This window comes from Trichosurus vulpecula, chromosome 7, assembly GCF_011100635.1.
Source record: "Trichosurus vulpecula isolate mTriVul1 chromosome 7, mTriVul1.pri, whole genome shotgun sequence".
In the NCBI taxonomy this organism is placed as follows: Eukaryota; Metazoa; Chordata; class Mammalia; order Diprotodontia; family Phalangeridae; genus Trichosurus; species Trichosurus vulpecula.
Genome location: NC_050579.1, coordinates 62300155 through 62320961, shown reverse-complemented (window position 1 = coordinate 62320961; position 20807 = coordinate 62300155). Strand labels below are relative to the sequence as shown.

At 39.1% G+C, this 20807-nt stretch overlaps 1 protein-coding gene across 2 annotated transcripts in view; it reads left to right on the top strand.

Moving 5' to 3' along the window:
* The window catches only part of FAM102B (family with sequence similarity 102 member B), a 78924-nt gene extending 69278 nt beyond the window's left edge, over positions 1-9646 (top strand). For both annotated transcript variants that reach the window (XM_036769364.1, XM_036769365.1), the window contains exon 11: positions 8012-9646. In XM_036769364.1, coding sequence (XP_036625259.1) covers positions 8012-8054 — 43 coding nt within the window. In that variant the 3' untranslated portion in view covers positions 8055-9646. The remainder of the gene's footprint in view (positions 1-8011) is intronic.
* The last annotated feature ends 11161 nt before the right edge of the window (positions 9647-20807 follow it).

Below are 20807 nucleotides of genomic sequence, written 5' to 3'. Positions count from 1 at the left end.
AGAAGTAGCTGCTTTGGTGCCCAGAGCAAGCAATATAAAGCAACATCTGAAGAAAGCAGAAATCAAATTAACTGTGGAGGAAAAGATCCTAGATCAGTGGCCCTCTCATGTGAGGAGGGTGACCCCCTGCCCCCATCAGTTCCCTGATGGGAGAAATCTGAGGATTTCACAGAGCCTAGGACTTTATCCCCTGCTGAGGAAGACCCCTAGACACTGCCACACTTCTGCTTTGAAGGCTGCCACCTACATAGGAGCCCATCTAGTATGTCAGGGCTGTCCAAACTTAGGCTATCTTTGGGCCGCATTAAAATAAAGTAATTATTCAAGGGCCTCACCCAGAATAAAAAATATAGTGCACTAATAGAAAGTAGGGAAACACGCACATCATCAATATGACAGGCAAAGGAGCAAAGCGCGAAAGGAAACACAAAACAACAAAGTGACACCACAACAGTATAAAGGTAGGTGCGTACTGACTGGTCTGCATCGTACAGACAGAACGCATCCCCAGATCAATTGAAAATTACATGCGATATTTTCCATCCGTAATACTGCTTAAAAACACCAAAGAAAATTAACATCAACGAGATTATTTATTAGTGATGGAATTAAGAAATCTAATATGCATTTCATGCAAATTATTGTTTTATTTTTTCACTCGTGAAAATTAAAACCCATAGATGGGCCACATAAAATCACACTGTGGGCTGCATGCAACCCGCGGGCCGTATTTTGGACAGCCCTGTAGTATGTAGCTATGTAAAGGTTGGAGGAGAGGAAGAAAAGGGAAAGAAGAGCTCAAGATGTTTATCATAGAATCATAGATTTAGAGATAGAAGAACCTATAGGTTATCTAGCCCTTGTTTTATACTTGAAGAGAGCAAGGATTACAGAGTAACTATCCCAATAGCCACTGTCTGGTAGCTTCCTAGTATAACTAATTTAATTATTCTTGCTTATTAACTTCAATGCTGTCAAAATATGAACATAACAAAATTTTTAATTACATGACAATTACATTTTAATATCTTTTAAAATTTTTTGCATCCTCTAAATTCCAGTACACAGTGGGAAAGGCATTGGCCAACCTGCCCTAGTCACTTACAGATACTCTGCAAATTATAAATGACCTTCCTAAAATGTAGCTCCCAAACTCTGTACAACAGAGGTGTCAAACATGTGACCACATTGTGGGCCTGAGTGCAACCCAAATCAGACTAAAATGTAATTGGGAAATATTTAACAAAATAAAAATATAACACAACATAGATAATGTTTATTTGTAGTTTTCTGAGCCCCTATAGAGGGGCAGCCAGGTGGCAGTGTGCCGGGCCTGAAATCAGGAAGACTTATCTGGCCTCAGACACTTACTAACTTTGTTACCCTGGGCAAGTCACTTAATCCTGTTTGCCTCAGTTCCTCATCTGTAAAATGAGCTGGAGAAGGAAATGGCAAACGATTCCAGTGTCTTTGCCAAGAAAACTCCAAATGAGGTCACGAAGAATAGGACACAATGAAATGACCAAACAAAAGAGAAACCTGTCACTGTATGGCCCACACTAATCCTTATGTATGGTTAAATGGCCTTTGTTTCTGTATTAATTTGACACCTCTGGTATTTACATTCCAGAAGTGATGTCAAGAGAATACAATGGGACTGTCACCAACCTTGTTCTGGACACGTTTTCATGCAGCCCAAAATTACATTAATTCTGAGGGGCTGTTTTTGCCACATATTGAGCTTACAGTCTACTTCTACCCCCAGTGTTTTGGGGGGGTTGCTTTTAAATATGAAGGGCACCACACATCGTAGAATATAAACTCATATAGAAAAATGGTAGAAGATTTTGAACACTGTTGACTCAAAACAGAGAAGTGCTGGAGAAAGCAATAAATATAAGGAAAGCTTGACAAGAGAGAAAATAAACAAATTATCCCCAAAATACTAAAGGTTGAAACTGGAGATGGAACAGAAAACACAAGAAATGGAAAAGACCAACTATTACCCAAAATAGGTGACTGAGAGAATATCATCATCTACCAACTTTCCCAGTGCCTCCCTTACCACTGAAAATAATGTACACACACACACACACACACACACACACACACATCCAGGGCATCTTTGATGAAGGGCAGAAGCAGGCTTTTACAACAGTTATTCCATAATAGACTGCATCTTCACTGTTACACAAATGACTGGAAGGTATGGAGAATACAAGTGACATTATAGATAGATAATGTTTATTTGTGGTTTTCTGAGTCCCTATAGAGGGGCAGCTAGGTGGCACAGTGTGCCCTCCTCTGTTTCTTCCATTATTCCAGTCTGCGATGAAGTAATGGCCATACTCCTCACCAAGACCAACCTCTCTAACATATATCCTTGATCCCATCACTTTGTATCTTTTCTAGTAGATTGTCCCCACTACCTTCCCTTTCTCCCTAATCTTGGATCTCTCCCTAGGTTCCTTCCCTGTTGCCTACAAAGATTCCCAAGTGTCCTCCATCCTTCACTACCCTCGGTAGATCCCACCATCTGATTAGCTATCATCCTATATCCTTTCTTCCTTTCTCAGCCAAACTCTTTGAAAAAACATCTGTACTTGATGCCTCAACTTCCTGTCTTCTTACTCTCTTCTAAAATTTCTAGAATATGACTTCCAGCCTCACTCTTCAGCTGAAATTACTCTCTCCAAAGTTACTAATGATCTCTTAATTGCCAATCATGATAGCCTTGATTTTCATTCTTCGCCTTCATGCAACATTTGATACTGTTGACCAGCCTCCTCCTGGAGACTGAACACTTTTCTAGGTTTTCACAACACTGCTCTTTCTTGATTCCTCTCCTATCTTACTATTCCTTTTCAGTCTCCTTTGCTGAATCAACATCCATGTCAAACCCCCATCTATTGAATCTGATGTGTTGGTAGGATGTCCAGATTTAGTCATCTTATCAAACAATTGAAGATATAGGATCAGAGTTTAGGTCAGGGCTCAAGAGACTGACTTAGGAGTTGCATAGAGGTGATAATTGAATCCACAGAATAAGATGACCAAGAGAGAGATTATGTAGAGAAGGGAGTCTGAGGACAGAGCCTTGGGGAATGCCGACTTTACTGCTAGAAGATTTTCATTTATCAATCAGTGAATAAGCATTTATTAAGTGCCTACTGTGAGCCAGGCACTGTGCTAAGGACTGGGGATACAAAAAGAAGCAAAAGACAGTCCCTGCCCTCAAGGATCTTCCAGACAATTGTACAATGTTGAGGATCCTGGGATTAAGAGGTAGAAAGGGTCTTTAGATCAACCAATATAACTCCCTCATTTTACAGATAAAAAATTGAGGCCTAGAAAGGTTAAATGATACAAGAGATAACATGGCATAGTGGATAAAGCACTGGGTTTTTTGCCAGGAAGATCTGGATTTAAATACTGTCTCAGACAGTAGTTGTATCACCTTAGGCAAGTCCTTTAACTTCTCCCTGCCTGTTTCCTCATCTGTTGTATAAGGGATTTAGACTCAGTCGCCTCTAAAGTCCCTTCCATGATCCTATGATTTCCAAAAGGTAATAATAATAACCCTCTTAATTTCCAACCCATCCTCAATGTCATGAGAAAGTAAGTAGCAACATAGGGTAGATCTTCGTCTGCTTTGAAAACTTGTCAAGAACTCTGAAACCCTGGCAAATTGGGCTCTGGTGACACCACTGATGATGTTAATACCCCAGTCATTGTCATGTAACTGCTTCTGAGAGTCAAAGATGTAGACAGGGCAGAATAGAGTTTCAGGCTGGCCCTGTTTAAAGTATTTGTGGTGATTAGCTTAAGTAGGAGGATAGCAAATTGAGTTGTGTTCCTTTGTGTTCTGTACCACAGAAAGACAAAGATACATTGGAACAAATCAAATACCAACATTCCACTTGTTGAAAATGCTTCAGTCCAGATAATTCTGACCACTAAAGTAGGCAAACCACAAATGCACATAAAATAGACTGAAGAGATAAATATTTTAATTATGCACCAATACTATATCATAACAAAATTAGAAACATCTTACCAGCTATAATCAGAAGCTTCATATTGCTTTCTGGCAACAGCACCAGAGTCTCAAATGATTTTGAAAAGGAGATGGGTATGCTTAAACTAGAATTCTGAAAAGCCTTTTTTGAATTTGATAACATGAAAACAACTGGTGGTAATAGTCTTCTCTGGTATTCGATAGAAAATATGAAAACATTTCAAGTTTTACAAAGAGTAGTTTGGGTGCTGGCTTTTGCCACAGTAAGAACCATATAAGGAAAGATGGTACTATCAAGGAATAAAACCCTATAGTTAGGCATCAAACACTGTCCTGGCACAAGTGGCTTGCGAGAACTGTTGAAGATCTTTGGAAAGGCACTAGAAGATTACAGCAATAACTACTACATGCAAGAGAAACATGAATGCTAAATTCACCCCATTAAAGGCAAAAAAAAAAGACACACATGGAAAGAAATCTAGAAAACAAAAGCATATTAGAAATCCTAGATTCCATTAAGCAGCAACTGAAAGTAAAATTCAAAAGGTTAAGGTGATACAATCAGAACAATTCAATAGAAGCCAGCAACTTTACTGTGAAGACTTAGGAGGTAAAGAAATCAAAGGAAAGAGAGAAACCCTGGAAGACATGTAGAAAACGTATAGTCATCTGGATTGTGGCAGTGGGGCTTGATAAGATCCAGAATGATTGGCTCAAATACTTCTCAGAGGTATGTGAATTACTAGAAAGGCGTTTTACCAGCTTTCTATAAGACATAAGGCTGATACCAGCTTTCTTAACAAAAGGCATTACATGGCTGTTATCATGAAGGAGAATAGCAGTGCAACTCTCCAAAACTCTCCATGCTTACATAATTTATACAAAGCATTTCAACTTGCATCCCACAAAAAAAAAAAACACTTAATTAGAAAACAGTATGTTGGCTGAAGAGCAAAAAGGGTGTGTCCCAAAGTCCAGTGATATAGAAGGTGACTTATTATCAATCAGTAATTATTAAACAAACTGCTCCAAAAGGCCATAACATACACACTCCCTTCACTGATTATTGCAAAGGCTTTGACTTGGATCTGGCATTTTTAAGTGAACTTCTTTAAGCCCCTTATGGTTCTTTTTAGCCTTAAATCTGTTATCTCTTCTAAAAAGAACTGAATATGGCTTCCAAATTAAAGAAGTCAAACCAAAACACCATGTTACCTATTGGATGTATGTGAATGACATCTAGCTATATGACTCCACAAAAAAAAAATTAAACACCTCCTTCATGTCATGGAATCTTTTCTCCAGCGACATCAAAATGTCATTGGACTTGGTAAGTATAAGACACATATGATAAGGAAAGATACAATCTGAAGATTTTGATCTCAAATGCAAAGTTTATATTGAGCAAGTGAGATAACCTACAAATAGCTTGGTCTTCTGTAGGCAAAAAGGGAAAAAAAAACCAACATTGAGATAAAAGGTAATCAGATAGGATAAAAGATTTACTGGCATTCTGAAATCAAACTTAATGGGAAAAAAGTTATTAACATTTATTCAATACCATTCTTAACATATACCTTTCAGAACTGTAAAATGGACCATCACTCATTTGGAAAGTACTCTAACAAAAACCTGCACCATATTAACAAAACAGAAGGCCTTTCAACCTAAGGCAGGTATAAAAAGATGAACACTTCCATGCTAAAAAGGATAGACATTCTTAGAGCACATTAAACTGGTCATAACCCTACAAAGATGCTTTGGTTATAAGCAGACATCATTTTCCTGAATGATCTGAACCATCGGATTTGTATAATGTAAGTGAAAGTGACTTACCTCTCGATAGAGCCTATGAAATGACTTAAGATCCAACAGAGGAAGCAAAAGGCTCTTAAAGGGAGACATCCATGTGAAGTCACCAACAATGTTAACAAAGAAGCGTCCAACAAATTGGCTGAGTTGTGTATTTATTTGTGGAAACAGGATTTATGATGTCAATTAAGGGCCAGGTCACTGCACAAGAAACTACAGAGGGTTATTTTTAAGGATCTTGGACTTAGTGAACAAAGGAGATTTTGAGAGGAAATGGTGGAGACTGTGTAACCCAACACTGCAGGCTGTAAAAATTTAACACCTTTCAAAAGCCCAGCAAGATATGGCCTGGTGGCTAAAATTAGGCATCAGAATTCTACATCTTTTATGGAATTGCAGATGGCAAACTCCCGTGCTACAAATACAGACCTCAAAATAGCCTGAAAAATTCAGCCAATAAATTGTACTGGTACTAGACCATCATAATAAATCAAGCTGTTGCCCCAATTGCCTGAGCAAATTATTAATTCATAAAAACTTAAGAAATGATATTTTAATAGATGTTGCTATCCCATATATTCATCTCTAAGTTACATAGAATGAAAAGTTTTCAATAATAACAGGCTAGCCACTTATCCCAAGCCTATTTCTAGCTGAAATCTATATCATATGAAAAAATGAGAATGATAGCAATGATAATGAAAGCCAACATTTATACAAAGCTCCCTCTCATCTGAGCCTTGAGATGTCCGTGTGAGGTGCATAGAGCAAGCATCAGCATCTCCATTTTACAGATGAGGAAACAGGCTCAGACGAGTGAATTGACTTGCCTGTGCTCACATCATTTAGTAAGGAATGGAGCCAGCATCTTCACACCAGTGCTTTTCCACTACACTGTACTGCTCCCAGTTGTTGCTGTTGAATGGAGGCAGCATCTTCACACCGGCGCTTTTCCTCTACACTATACTCCTCCCAGTTGTTGCTGTTCACATGGTGGTATTATCGTGTTTGAATGCAGCATGGTGTAGTGCAAAGGATGCTGAATTTAGAATCAGAGGTGGTTGTTGTTCAGTTGTTTCAGTTGTGTCTGACTCTTTGTGACCCCATTTGGTGTTTTCTTCACCAAGGTCCTAAAGTGGTTTGCCATTTCCTTCTACAATTCATTTTACAGATGAGGCAAAGAGGGTTAAGTGAATTGCCCAGGAGTCACAAAGCTAGTAAGTGTCTGAGCCTGGATTTGAACTCGGGCCTTCTTGACTCCCAGCCTGGCATTCTCTCCACTACATCACCTAGCTACCCAGAATCAGAGGACCCAAGTTCAAATCCTGGCTCTGTCACCACTTGTGCGGCCTTGACTAAGTCTTTTAACCTCACTGCGCCTCAGTTTCCTCATTTGTGAAATGATGTTTATCTTCTTAATATTCTTTCAGTAATATGAAATGGTTTGGAAAGGGAAGAAGCCAGGGGAAAGCAGTTACCACCCTATTCTTACGGTAGTCTAATATGATCAGAACCTGGAATTAGGGTGATGGAAATTGATAGAAATTTAAACACATTAATCCACTAATTTATTTTGCATGCTTTATTTTCATGAAATCTTTCATGTGTGAAAATTCATCATAAAAACATGTTGTGATGGGAGCAATGTCTTTTACTCCTTCCTCCATGCAGATTAAGGTAGTTTTTCCTTTAAAAGTATTGAAACATTCCTTGTAACTTGGTTGGCTCTGTGGACTAAGAGCTCAGACTTTTGACCTTAGTTCATCATCTGCTGGTGTTGGGTGCGAGAGAGAAAGGGTTGTGTTCTCATAGATTTGGCTAGTGGATTACAATGGGTGACGTGGACAAGGGAGTTTCACTTTGTTGAATCAACTCAAGGTGTCTTTACTGACTATTCTCATTAAATATCTTTTTCCTGCTATGGTTAAGTGAATTGCTTTTTTTTTTTTAACTGTTGTATGAGGTAAAAGTGTCTAGCCTTGTTCTAATATCAAACCTAAACTACTAGGGGGACTGGCCTAAGTTAGATTCCTCCCAAAATGCATATAATATGGAGGTGTTTGCTTGTTTTTAACCATTATTCCCTGCTAAAATTTCCTGATTATTTAACCACAATTCCGTGATAAAGTCTCAAACTTTGGGCTCCAGATTTAAAACCTTGTTTTTGTACTCTTGTTTCAGAGTGGGATCCGGCGCATATGAGCAAGTCGTGATAAAACGCTAAAGTGGAGCTTTCCTGTGGATCTCAGAAGCTGATAATTGGGCTTTCGGGTCCCTTTTCTCAAACCCTTGTGAGAAAGTGCACAGAAGAAGATCAAACAGTTTCTTCTGTAAAAAAGGAAAATGAACATTGGTTTGTCTTGTTCATCTCAAAGTGCCTCTTGTTCCATGACAGGACATGGTGGTACAAGGCACCATCACACAGTGAGGGCCATGTGTGGGCATAAGTTGCAAATGTACATATTAGTGAAATATTTGCTTTCTACTTAGAAAATATCCTGTCTTGGAAAGGAAAAAAAATGCTATATATCTTAAGTGTCATTTCTATATTCACAATCAGTGATGATTACTATGTTTGGAATTTGGCTTTAAGGAGAAAGCCCTTTTTTTAACTGATAGACTGTTAGAATCCAAATTTATAAATTCTTCCTATATTAATAGAGTTTTTTTTTCCAAGGAACTCTTCCTATTATACTACCTAAAATATCACTACCAAATTGACATCCCTTTTCCAGGCATTACTTAATTTAAAATATGGATCTATACTTTTAGGGAAAATGCTTCTCTGTGATCTAAATATACAAACCATTTATTGCTTCTAAATTTGTCAAACATAAATACACCTGCAGTGCCCAGAAACAGGTACATAAAAGTTAAGATGAGTGAGTGGGATTAGCACCATCAAACAGGATTCTCATACATGGTATTGCTAATAGATATGGAAAAGTTACAGGAACTACCACTCTGGAAGTGTTTCCAGGTAAGCTTTAAGTTTAACATCCAATATATTAGGTCACCAGAAGTCACCTTGTCCCAGCTAGGTGATTACTTAACTCACAGAATGATGGAGTTTACTGTTTTTAGGTGCAAAATCTCAGATGACTGAAAGTACAATTGTCATCTCAGTGGAGCCAGGGTGGCCTTTGGCACAAAAGCCCTGTGTGAGCCTGGAAAATGAATCCACTATGACATGGGATAGAGCAGAGCAGACAAGTTGCTGCTTGGCATTGACGATGTGGATTTGTTTCTTCTCTCAGCCCTCTATGGTCAGGTACTAAGTTTCTTCCTTAACCATGCCCAAAGGTGCCTTGAGAAAAGGAGGATAAGCAAAACCACATCAAAGAATATAGAGACTATGTAGCCTACTTCCACTTATTTATGGGATTTAAGTCATTTTTTATGGGGGAGAGGGAAGGGGAGAGGTTGATACTGCAGTACACACATGAAAGAACTTCACCTTTTTCATTCTGGATCATTTAATCACTGTAACAAAATATTCTTGATTAATGCCCAGCCCCTTAACTCAGATCTGACATGCTGTGTCCAAGAAAGGCATTGCATTGTCTGAAAATAGAATTTTTTGGCAAAAATATTTTCATTTAGACTAAATTAGGGAGCAGTTACAGTATTTATTTAAAAATGAGAACAATTTTTGATATTCAAGTTTTATTTTTAACCTAGTGTTCAAAGGTTAGGAGCAAATATAAGAGCTTAACTGTTTTTTTCTGGCATTCCATTGTTCATACATGCTTTCTACAGTTGCTTAATGATACTTTGGCCCAATGCTATTTTTAAGTATAGGGCCTGGGCTGGGGGTTTTTTTTGGGGGGGAGGGGGGACAGGTGGAACTAGGCTTGTGATTTCTCATTAGTTTAGAAAACTCTTGAAATGAATATTCTCCCTGCCAATGCAGATTAAAGGGGAAGTAATATTTGTTGAAGAATACTTAGAATGACTAGGGTTTGAGTTTCCTGAATCATTATTGAGAAATTCTTTTGGAGAAGCAATCATTGAGAATTAATGAGGAAAGCTTATTTTAAAAAGTGACAAAAATTTATTTGAAAACACAGCATATAGACTGTCCCATATATTATAGAAGTCATTGTAAAAAAGAAAGTAAAGGACAATTTAATAGAGAGCCAAAAGTATCATTTAAAAAGAGCTATTTCTTAATGGCATAACATTGAAAAACATATTTTTCTATTGCCCAAATATTGTTTCTAGGTTATATTTTTTATTGGAGTTATATCTGTTGGCTTCGTTGTATGAAGATGAGAGCCAGAATGTATTTCCATAGTGCAATACTAGTTTAAAATAATAATAAAGTGTGGAGAGAAACAGGAAAACTAAAAGTCATATCTTTATTTTAAAAATCCAGCAGCTACCAGTAAATCTTGATCTTGTAACTGTCCAATGTAAAGTTGGAAAATGTTTTAGTGAATATAGGCATTAATTAGGAGAGGGAAAAAGCACTTGTAAGTGCGTGCCTTTAGGATCTGAATTCAATGAGAGCCTGTAACATCATTTTATTTCTCTTTCATGTTCCATTAGTATTGCATTCATGGATTTAAAAAAAATTTTTTTTCCAATCTTGCTACAAGTTTACCATTATTTAATGTCTGATTAAACACTGCATTCCTTTTCTAGTTTGATTCACTTAGAGCCCCAGTTGCCTCAGAACATCACAGTAGTCATCAAGTATATTTGAAGCCACAAGTCTAATTTTTTTTTGTTTTGTTTTGTTTTGTTTTTTGGCAGGGCAATTGGGGTTAAGTGACTTGCCCAAGGTCACACAGCCAGTACATGTGTCAAGTGTCTGACAAGTCTAATTTTTATTCTGATTTACAATTAGAAGATCCAATTCAAAGAATTAGTTGTGGTTTTAATAGATTTTTAAACATTAAAAAACAAATTTCAAATACTTAGAACCAAAGAAGTTTTAGAAATCTGAAAGAGGGAGTTTTTTTTCTTTTTTTTTCTGATTCTTAATTCTGATTCTTGATTCTGATTCTTAATGCCCAAAGAAGGGCATTAAGATATTCTTAAGGAATATAAGTATGTTTCAGAATGTTGAAGAAAGACGTTAGTAAAGAAGAAGGAAAAAACTGAAATGGTTATCTTTCGGAGGAGTATGTCAGTAGAGGTCAAACAGAATGCCCATTTTCACAAGGCTAAGTGTGGTTCCCCCAAATCAGAAAAGATCTGAATGAACACATGAATTACTCTTTCTTATCTGACAGACATTCTAACAGAACAGTATAGACCCCAAACACTGAAGTCTATCATTTGATGTCATTCCAAGGACACACCAATAATAATGTTAATAACCAAACTGGTTTCCTCTAACAATGCTTGACTTTTATGTAGAGTTAACAGAAACCTTAGATGAGGAAACTGAGACCCAAGAGGTGACATAGCCAAGGTCACACACTCAGTATCTGAGCCAGGATTCAGATCCATGTCCTCTGGCTCCAAAAACACCCAGGAGCCTTTAAATCTAACCTAATAGGAGCTTGAAAGTAGTAAATATCCCCCCAGCCTCCACTGAAAACATGGTCAAATATGATAGCAATGAATGTCTTCCAAATAATCAGTGATATAATCCAGATGTAATTATAAACACTGGAGTCAACATGGTGTTAGTAAAATGGAATGAGAGTCAGGTGATGTGGGGCTGTGATCCTGGCCTTGCAGGTCTCCTCTCTGGGTATCAGGCTGTCTGAAAAATGTAAGGACTGGAGAGGATGCTCTCTGACTCTGAGGCTTGGCTTGAATTTCCTTAGTTGCAAAACTTGGTGTAACCATGTTCAAAGCTGATAAGATATTGAACAATTTAGTGTGGATTGGTGTTCTTACTGACTAGCTAAAAAAGCTTTTAGTCGGTTCTGATTATGTAGCAACACTGAAGTACGAGGCCTCTAGAACACAGTAATACTGCTCTCAGTTAGGAGACGCTATTGGAGTTTATCTCCTTCTGACAAAGTCTGGCATGATCTTTATAACATCTAATGATTGTTCTTTGCCATCAAGGAATAATAAGTAATGTCTAGTACTCTTTCTGTGGGATGGTGCTTCATGTGAAGTCACTAATTTTATTTTCTTCTGCCCTAATGTTTATGAGATACTGTGTATAACTCAATAGCTTAGTATGGGAAAAAGAAGCACCTTTATTCGGTGTTAATTTTTGTTTATTTAGTTAACAAAATTATTGTTAATTGTAATTCTTGACAAGAAATTCTCGGCCTCTTCCTCCTGGACCTGACACACTGTGTCCAAAAAAGTTTTCAGATGCCAGTTTGTACCTACAATCTATTAAACCTTTTAAAATGCACTAATAAAATGGACGTATTGTAAATCTACCTTAAAAGTCCACTCCAGGAAAATGCCCTAATATATGGGATTTTCCTAAATAAGATGGCTCAGCAAGCATAAAGTAGATATTTGGCTGGTCTTAAGACAGTTTCCCTAGAGATCAAAACTGGCAAAGGTTTTAAATTCTGTGGGAAATGTATACTTTGTTTCCGAACTTCTGTGGTTACCTCCTATTATAAAAACCCAGAGATATCTTGCCAATAAATATTGGTGGAATTTTACATGAGCAGGGCACTTTGTAGCTATTCCATTTGGTTGTTTTTTGAAACGAATACAGGCAACGTTCCCTTCCTCTTGAAGGTTGATTCAGTCTGTGGAAAGAAATACACAGACAAACCTAAAGAGGTAGATGTGCTTTATTGGTTAATTGTGGAAATATTTATCAATAAGTATCTATACATATGTGTGTAGTGTATTTCGATGAAGTGAGTCCATGAGTATTCTGCTTGGATACTTGGAAAATGACCTTCATATTTAGATATAATATTTTTTTTTTGCTTAAACTGTACAATGATAAATCCAGGAAAATGTCCCCCCCCCTTTTTTTTAATAGCTGATTTTTTTTTATTGTAAAGTATTTGTAATAATGTAAAAGTGAGTCTTAACAAATGTTCAATAAAAATCATGTCTTAAAGTTTGGGTATGTTGACATAAATAGAAAGTGTGAGATGTTCCCTCTTAACATCTGAAAATTGGGAAGTGAAAGAATCTAAATTTATAGAAGATCTAGGTGAGTCTGCCTTCCTAGAGCTTTCCTTGTATTACATTAGAGAAAATGTATAGAAGAGTAGTTGTCATCGATATCATTTTACTTCTTCAGCTCTATCTATTCCAGCCCTCTCCAGATCATCTCACCTGCTTTTATTCATAGGGATAGGTATTGGCTGGACCTGTGATCTAGGGAACTCCTACAATGTATTCAGCACCTTCTCTGCCACCCATCATCTTAGCTGCCTAAAGCACTGAAAGATTGAGAACCTTGATCAGGCATCCATATTATAGATAACTATGTTTTCAGGTCAGTTTTTCTTCATTGCTACTAGATAATCAGTGGGGGATCCCTCCCATAGTCATATGCACCAGAAGGGGCTCTCTCCGCTTTCTGGTTAGGTCAGTATCTTGTCCATGCCCTGAAAATGTTTCTCTATTCTCTATTACCACCATAATTTGTTGATGGCCTTGAGGCTTGAGGCCATGTGGCCCTCTAGGTCCTCAAAGTGCAGCCCTTTGACTGAATCCAAACTTCACAGAACAAATCCCCTTAATAAAAGGATTTGTTCTATAAAAGAGTCAAAAGTTCACACCCAAGGACTGAAAAGACCATATGTTGCCTCAAGGCCAAAGGTTCCCCACCCCTGGATTATGCACACCTATTATCTAAGGTGATGCTGTTATGCTTTTGGCTGTGTATATCCTAATGGCCGAGGGGCTGAGCAGGCATTTAGGCTTCTTCCAGTGAGCTATAAATTCTGCCCCTTTGCTAGAGGGCATGGGTGACCAGCAACTCCTGATTGGTTGTTGTCCATCCCTGTGACTGGGCCTGTATCCAAGAAGACTGAAGAATGAGGCAGGAAGAACTACCCATTCAGTAAACTACAAAAATGAGAAGAAACAGCTTCCAATGTCTTTCAAGGTGGCTTCTTTGTGAGACTTCATCCAGTGCCAGATTTCCTTTGGGTTTCCAGATTTCTCTGCCTTCTCTTCAAACAGCAGTGGTGACTGTGTGCACATGACAGCAAAAACATGGTTCTGAGAACAGAAGTGATGGGGAGAAGGAAGGAAAATGTGCCCTGGCCCCTTCAGTCATTTCTGTTACATAAGGTAATCAAGAACTGACTGCCCTAAATACTTAGCACAGAGAAGTACAGTATTGGGTGGGATTCAGGAGGCAGTTTCTCCTGTTCCTGTGCATTTAAAAATCTAGAAAACTAAGACATTAAAGGCAAAAGGAACCAAAGAACCTCGGGGTTAGAAGGGACCTCAAAGTTCATTTAGCGCAAGCCACAATTGAAGAGCAATCCACTCCACAACACCCCCACCTTCATTCTCCACTTGAAAAAGTTTAGGGAAGGAGATCCCACTACCTTTCAAAGCAGCCCATTCACTTTTGAACAAGTCTGCTTCTTAGGAACTGGCTCCTTACATTAAAACAAAACTCGGATCTGCAATTTTTGCCAGCCATTCCTAATTCTGTCTTCTGGAGCTAAGCAAACAAACCTAATCACTCTGCCACTTGACAGCTTCGTTGAAGCATCCCTCATAACAGAAAAACGGTTAAGCAAATGAACTACAAAATGACCGCGTATCATTCCAAATAAGTGGAGTGTATGCAGTATTGCATCTAGTTACTGGATGTAGATGAGTCCCATCTCTCTACTTAGAGAAGCGCATTTTATCATCTGTTCTAGAGGGTAGAGATTTGTCCTTAAAATTCATCATAGTTCAAATTCCTTTTGGCACTTCAATCATTTTGGGTATTATTCTCTTGATTCTACTTTCTTGACCCAGCATATTGACTGAGAAAAAGGCCAAAGACATCACTACATATACATATATGTATTTTTAAAAACAAATCAATGGAATATAATAAAGTCTAGCTCCACCCCCAATTGATACAAACAGAAGAGCCAGACTCTTCAGATTGAATCAAATCAAAGGAACAATCACTTTAGGAAGACTGAAGTGTTCTGATCATTGAACAAAGACAGATAATACAACACAGGAAATACCTTATGATTAGCCTTGTGATTGGCCTTATCTATATACTACAAGCCAGTTTAAAATGGTGCTTTTGCTGCAGCAGGTCAGTGAAAGGTGGTAGAATCCAATAGTTAAGAACTCTTGGGAAGGAATTGCCCTGGGGGGAGGAGGGGAGGGGGAAGAAGGTATAGAGAAAAGTTCTTCCTCCTCTCCTTCTTCCTCCTTTACCTGCCCTTGACCTGGTGACAATAATCTTGTGAAATTTGTAGAGTCAGAAGATCCAGATTTTCCACAGCTGTCAATAGCAGTCCTTAGAGTGGCTGATGGCAACATCTGCTTCAGGAGCTGAGGGTCAGACTGAGGACAAACCAGAGATATTGAGGAAAGGCAGCTTCAGAACTCTATAAGAATAACGTGGGTTAAACCTTTAAAGGACTCATGTGGCCAAAATTCCTGGTTACTCCGAGTGAGTCCTTTTCTCCTTTCTGGAGTCCTCATAAAGCTCCCCATTGATGGGGTATAGGCTCTGAGAACCCCTTTTAACTCTCCTTGAATCTTCCCACTTGATCTGGCATTAGCAAATCTCTGTTACCCTTAAACTAGTCTAGCCCTCCATTGTAGCCTTCAGTTATTTCCCACCCTTAATCCCATTCCTGGAGTCTGACCTCTAGTCAACCCAGCCTCCTTAGAAGACTCCTCCTCAAGACCCTCCCTAAACCTCTCCTCTAGTCACCCCAGACTACTTGGCCACCCCTAGATCTCTCCCACATTCTTTCTGTATATAAGATCCATTTTGCCTCCACGAAGGCACTCAGATTCAATCTGGCTCAGACTCAGTTGGCATCAGATTGTTCTGCCTGCGTCACAAATGCTCAGATTCCTTAAGAGTCTAGTCAATATGGCGGATCATTAATAAGCTTTATTTTTCTTTGGCTGAAAGTGTGTCAGTATCTTGGGGTCCCAAGCACCCCTAAAACCTCAACACCATGGGTGTAGCTCTCAGCCTTCCTCTCAGAGTCAGTGCGCTTCTAGAGTCCTACAAGAAAGTTAAACTATCTCCAAGGGAAGAGTGTGCCCATGGTTCAGGCGGATGCTTTTTGTAACAACTATCTTTGTTATAACTGCTTTTCTCAAAGTCTGGTTGATCAATGTGGAGTACACTGGATGGGAATTTATGAACTACAATAAATCCCAGTCCCTCAGGATTACCCCTAATACCCTGAGGGAACTGACTAGTCAGTTGACCTTTGGAGACCTATCCCTGCTACCAGTGTGAGTGGAGTTGAGGAAGTAACTCTTGAGAAGGTATTAGGACAGCGCAACCTAAAAACAAGTATCCATAGTAGTCTAGTGTTGAGTAAACCCCATAATGCAAACTACTTGCAAAAGGGATAAGCAGTTTATTAAAAAATAAATTTATGTCAGCATCTTATACCTGATGCTAAAATAAATCCCAAATGGATAAATGATCTAAGTGTACAGTATAGTCACACCATAAATGGAAGGTTGTACTTTTCCAATTAAAATCTGTAACCAATCAATCACACAAGGGATAAAAGATTATTAAAATTCGAGATGAAACTTTTGATGACATAAAAAAGTAAAAGTTCTTAAATCATTCACAAATGTATCTTAATCCCTTGCTCTGTATAAACTCTATGCTAAATATTGAGAATAAAAGTGGAAAGAAAGGCAGTCCCAACCCTCAAGGAACTTACATTCTAATGCGGGAAGACCACACAAAAAGAAAGCTGAGAAATTGTGGGGCGTGATGGGGTTGGGATCTGAACCCCCAAAAGGAAAAGCCCCTGGATTTTCCCATGTGTCCCAGGTCCCTGCACCTGGGACAATCGGCCCTTCCCAGCTAACTGCCCTTTCCTTGTCTGCACTTGGTCCCACCCTAGACTTCCCTCCCACTTCAGTATAAAAGATCCATCTTGCCTTGGTTAAAGTGCTCAGATTCCTTAAGAGTCTAGCCAATGGCTGATTCAATCTGGCCTGCTTATCAATACAAGCATCACAAATGCTCAGATTCCTTAAGAGTCTGACCAATATAGCGGATTTAGGATCACACATACCCTGACTAGTGTTCTAGTAAACTTTGTCTTTGGCTGAAAGAAGGCTCGGGTTGAATTCATTTGGGCAGGACCCACGTATGGCTATTTCAGGGTCCCAGCACCTGTAAACCTCTCCAAGTGGAGGGAGCAGGGAACAAAGTACCTGCAGCTGGGCAAACTGGAAAAGAAGGAGACATAGTTGGTCTGGGCATCCTCTTTAAATGGAAATCCAAGGAAGAACCATCCAATAATAGGGAGAGGCCATAGGAGAGAAAGGTACTTCCAATGTATTCCAGACCTGAAAGTAAGGCTTTAAGTTAAAGAGAGGACATGGTAAAGAAAGCTGAGAGTGTAGCCCAGAAAAGAATGAGACATGGCTGACCCAAGTGCACTCCTTGAATGGTGGTTCTAGGAGGAAACACCAGTTAGAGGGAGACATCACAGGTTTAGCTAGAATCTTCCAAAAGAAAAGATACGGATTGGGGGTGGGGGGTAGGGGATTGTATGAAATAGATGATTAAAGTCTGACATCCAAATTCATAGGGAACTGACACAAATGTACAGGATTAGGAGACATTCTCCCAGTAAACAAGTGGTCAAAGGACTCAAACAGTTCACAAAAGGAAAAAAAATACAATTTCTACCTAGGGAAAAAAAATTCAAAATCACTGTCAGACAAATGCAAATTAAAACAACCTTAAGATACCACCTCACACCTGTCAATTTAGCAAAGACGTTAATAAATCAAGATAGAAAGAGTCTATATGGTCTATCCCATGGAGCATGGTCAGAGTTGCCATTCCTGGTTCTAATCAACCATTTGTGAACTCTGGGGCCTATTTCTGGTCATGGGTGACTCAGGAGTCTGGCTTACTCTTTGAAGTGATGAAGATTCCCCATATTGGAAGTGGAGCTAGGAAAACTGAAGACTTATCAAATGTCCAAAAGAAAGGTACCACCCTGACCCCCAACCTTCCTCAGTCTATTTCACAGCTTCAGCTCATCAACAGGACTTTTTCAAACTGCTCCCTGAGGAGGCTGAAGAGCGATGTGGAAGGTCAACTGGCCCAATCTTCGTGCAGGCGTGAGCACATAACATCTAAAGCCCAAGCCCAGTTTAGGGCTGCCACTTTGACCATTTCTGAGCCTAGATAAAGGAGTATCTTCCCCTAGATGTGTATGTCGAGGAATAAAAGTGATCTTGTGAGTTCAAATGGTCTGGAGGTCTGATCAGGTTGGAGCAAAATAGCGGCAGGGCAGGAGTCTCCAGCAATTATTCCAGAAGTTTTGGAGAGAACTGTCACCACCATTTTCAATAGAAAGCAGGCACCTGGAGTTGTTTTGACAGTGCAGAGCCAAAGTTAATGGAAATAGTAGTATGGTGGACAACTTTATGATCTTAAAGGTTTAAGTCATCTACCATCCAGGAGATTGTAACGATAGCTGTAAGTTATTATTCTGCCTAGTTTGTCAGTCTTTTGTGCTCAGTATTTCCTTTGTGTGTAAGGACAAATTACCTGTCCCACATCTGATTCGGATTACAGATTGTGTACTTTTAGGGAGAAAACCTAAACATAAGCCATAACTTAAGAAAACTTGTCTCTGTGGTACTGAGTTGGGAGTTGAACAAGTCAGGTTGTAGTTTCTAAGATGTCCCCTCCCCCATCTATCTTCCACAGATCTACAAAATAATCTTCCTAAATAAAGTACAGGTTTAAACACAACACTCACCTCCTGAAGAATCTTCTGCGGGGTCCTGTTGCCCCTGAATTGAATACAATCTCCTTTCATTGTCACTCAAAGCCCTTCATGATGCGGCTCCAGACATTTCACATTATTCCACTATATACTTTGTTGTTTGGGTCATTTTTCAGTTGTGTCTCACTCTTCTTGACCTCGTTTGAGGTTTTCTTGGCAAAGATACTGGAGGAGCAGAACCAGGAGAACACCATGCACGGTAATAGCAACATTGTGCGATGACAGATTTTGTCCGTGCAATCATCTAAGACAATTCCAAAAAACTCACGATGGAAAATGCTATCCACATCCAGAGAAAGAACTGTGGAATCTGAATGCAGATCAAAGCAGACTATTTTCTCTTTTTTGTTTTTTCTCACAGTTTTTCTTTTGTTCTGATTCTTCTTTCACGTGACTGATGTGGAAATATGTTTAATATGATCATACATGTATAGCCTATATCAGATTGCATGCCATCTTGGGGAGGAGGAGAACAGAGGGAGGAGGGAAAAATTTAGAACTCAAAATCTTATAAAAAGAGAAAGTTGAAAATTTAAAATAATTAGTAAAAAAAAATAAGCTATTTGCAAAAAAAAAAAAAAGATACTGGAGTGATTTGCCATTTCCTTCTCCAGCTCATTTTACAGAACAAAGTGAGGCAGTTAAGTGACTTGCCCTGGGTCGAAAAGCTAGTGTCTGAAGGCGGATTTGAAATCACAAATATAAAATTTTCTGACTCCAGGCCCAGCCTCTATCCACTGTGCCACCTAGCTTTGGCTAAACTGGTTTTCCCACTGTCCCCTGGGCCTTTGAGCTGGCTGAGATGTATCTTCTTTACCCCAGCCTCTTAGAATCCTTTGCTTTCAAGACTGAATTTATGAACCAGTCATATAGGTAATCTTTCCTGATTTCTCTCCCCTTTCTTACTAGTGTTCTGTCCTCCCAAAAATTATCTTATTTACTCATATTTACAAATGGTACTCCCCAAAAGACCTCAAGCCCCCTAGATGACAGGCTTTATATCCTCAAGACAGCCTTGCATTATTTGAATTGAATTAATGGTTCTACTTGGTACCAGAGGACAATACCACAAGAAATAGGTAGAAAACACAAAGGATTAATTTTAGGTTTGCTGTGCAGAAAATCTTCCCAATAGTCAGAACTGTTCAGAAGTGGAATGGACTCCCTTGGGACGTAGGGCTCCACTCACTGGGATTAAAAACCTGTTGTGGTGGCAACATTTTTGTTAGGCACAGACTGAACTAGATGTTTTTCAAGTTACTTTCAACTCGGAATCTTTATGAAATATGATGCAGCCGAAGCTTCTAGGATCCCTGAGGCACCTGCTCAGAGTCCTGGGTGGTGGCTCTGGTTTCCACTTTTCCCAGTTGGCCTGCATGTGATTTGTCTCTTTTCTAAGTATTACTTTTCTGACCAAACAGGTAAACTCTAGTCATTTTACATTTTAATAAGAGCGTGAAGATTTCTCTTACAACAAGCCTCAACTTTCCCAAGCGAACATGTCTGGCTGCTCTTGGTTTTCATCTGACCCTGGAGAGTCTCTGATTTCTGCATATCACATTTGTTCCTGTAATACACAGTCAAGAGTGCATAAAGTTGGGGGCAGCTAGGTAGTGCATTGAATGGAGCACCAGCCCTGGAGTCAGGACTTGAGTTCAAATCCGGCCTCAGACACTTGACACGTACTAGCTGTGTGACCTTGGGCAAGTCACTTAACCCCAATGGCCTGGCCCTGCCCCCTCCAAAAAATAAAAAAAATTTAAAAAGAGTGTATAAAGCTAATACCAGGGAGCTGTGAAATACTAGAAAATGGACTCTCTATGTAATTGATGCAAAGACAGTGTGGTTAAGTGATCAGAACTGACCTTGGAGCCAGAAAGGCCTGGATTGACTCAGGTCTGACACATACAAGTGAGTTACACTCTACGCAGTTGAGGGTGTTTTCTCTTCAACAAGGTCACAGGTCCAATCCCTATCCCTTTTCAATATAGTTCTTGTAACACAAATGTAAGAAAATAAGGAGAGACAACAGGATGCCCAGCAGTAGAGATTAAAGCTTTTAAAAGGTGGAGGGTCCAGGAAGGAAGAAG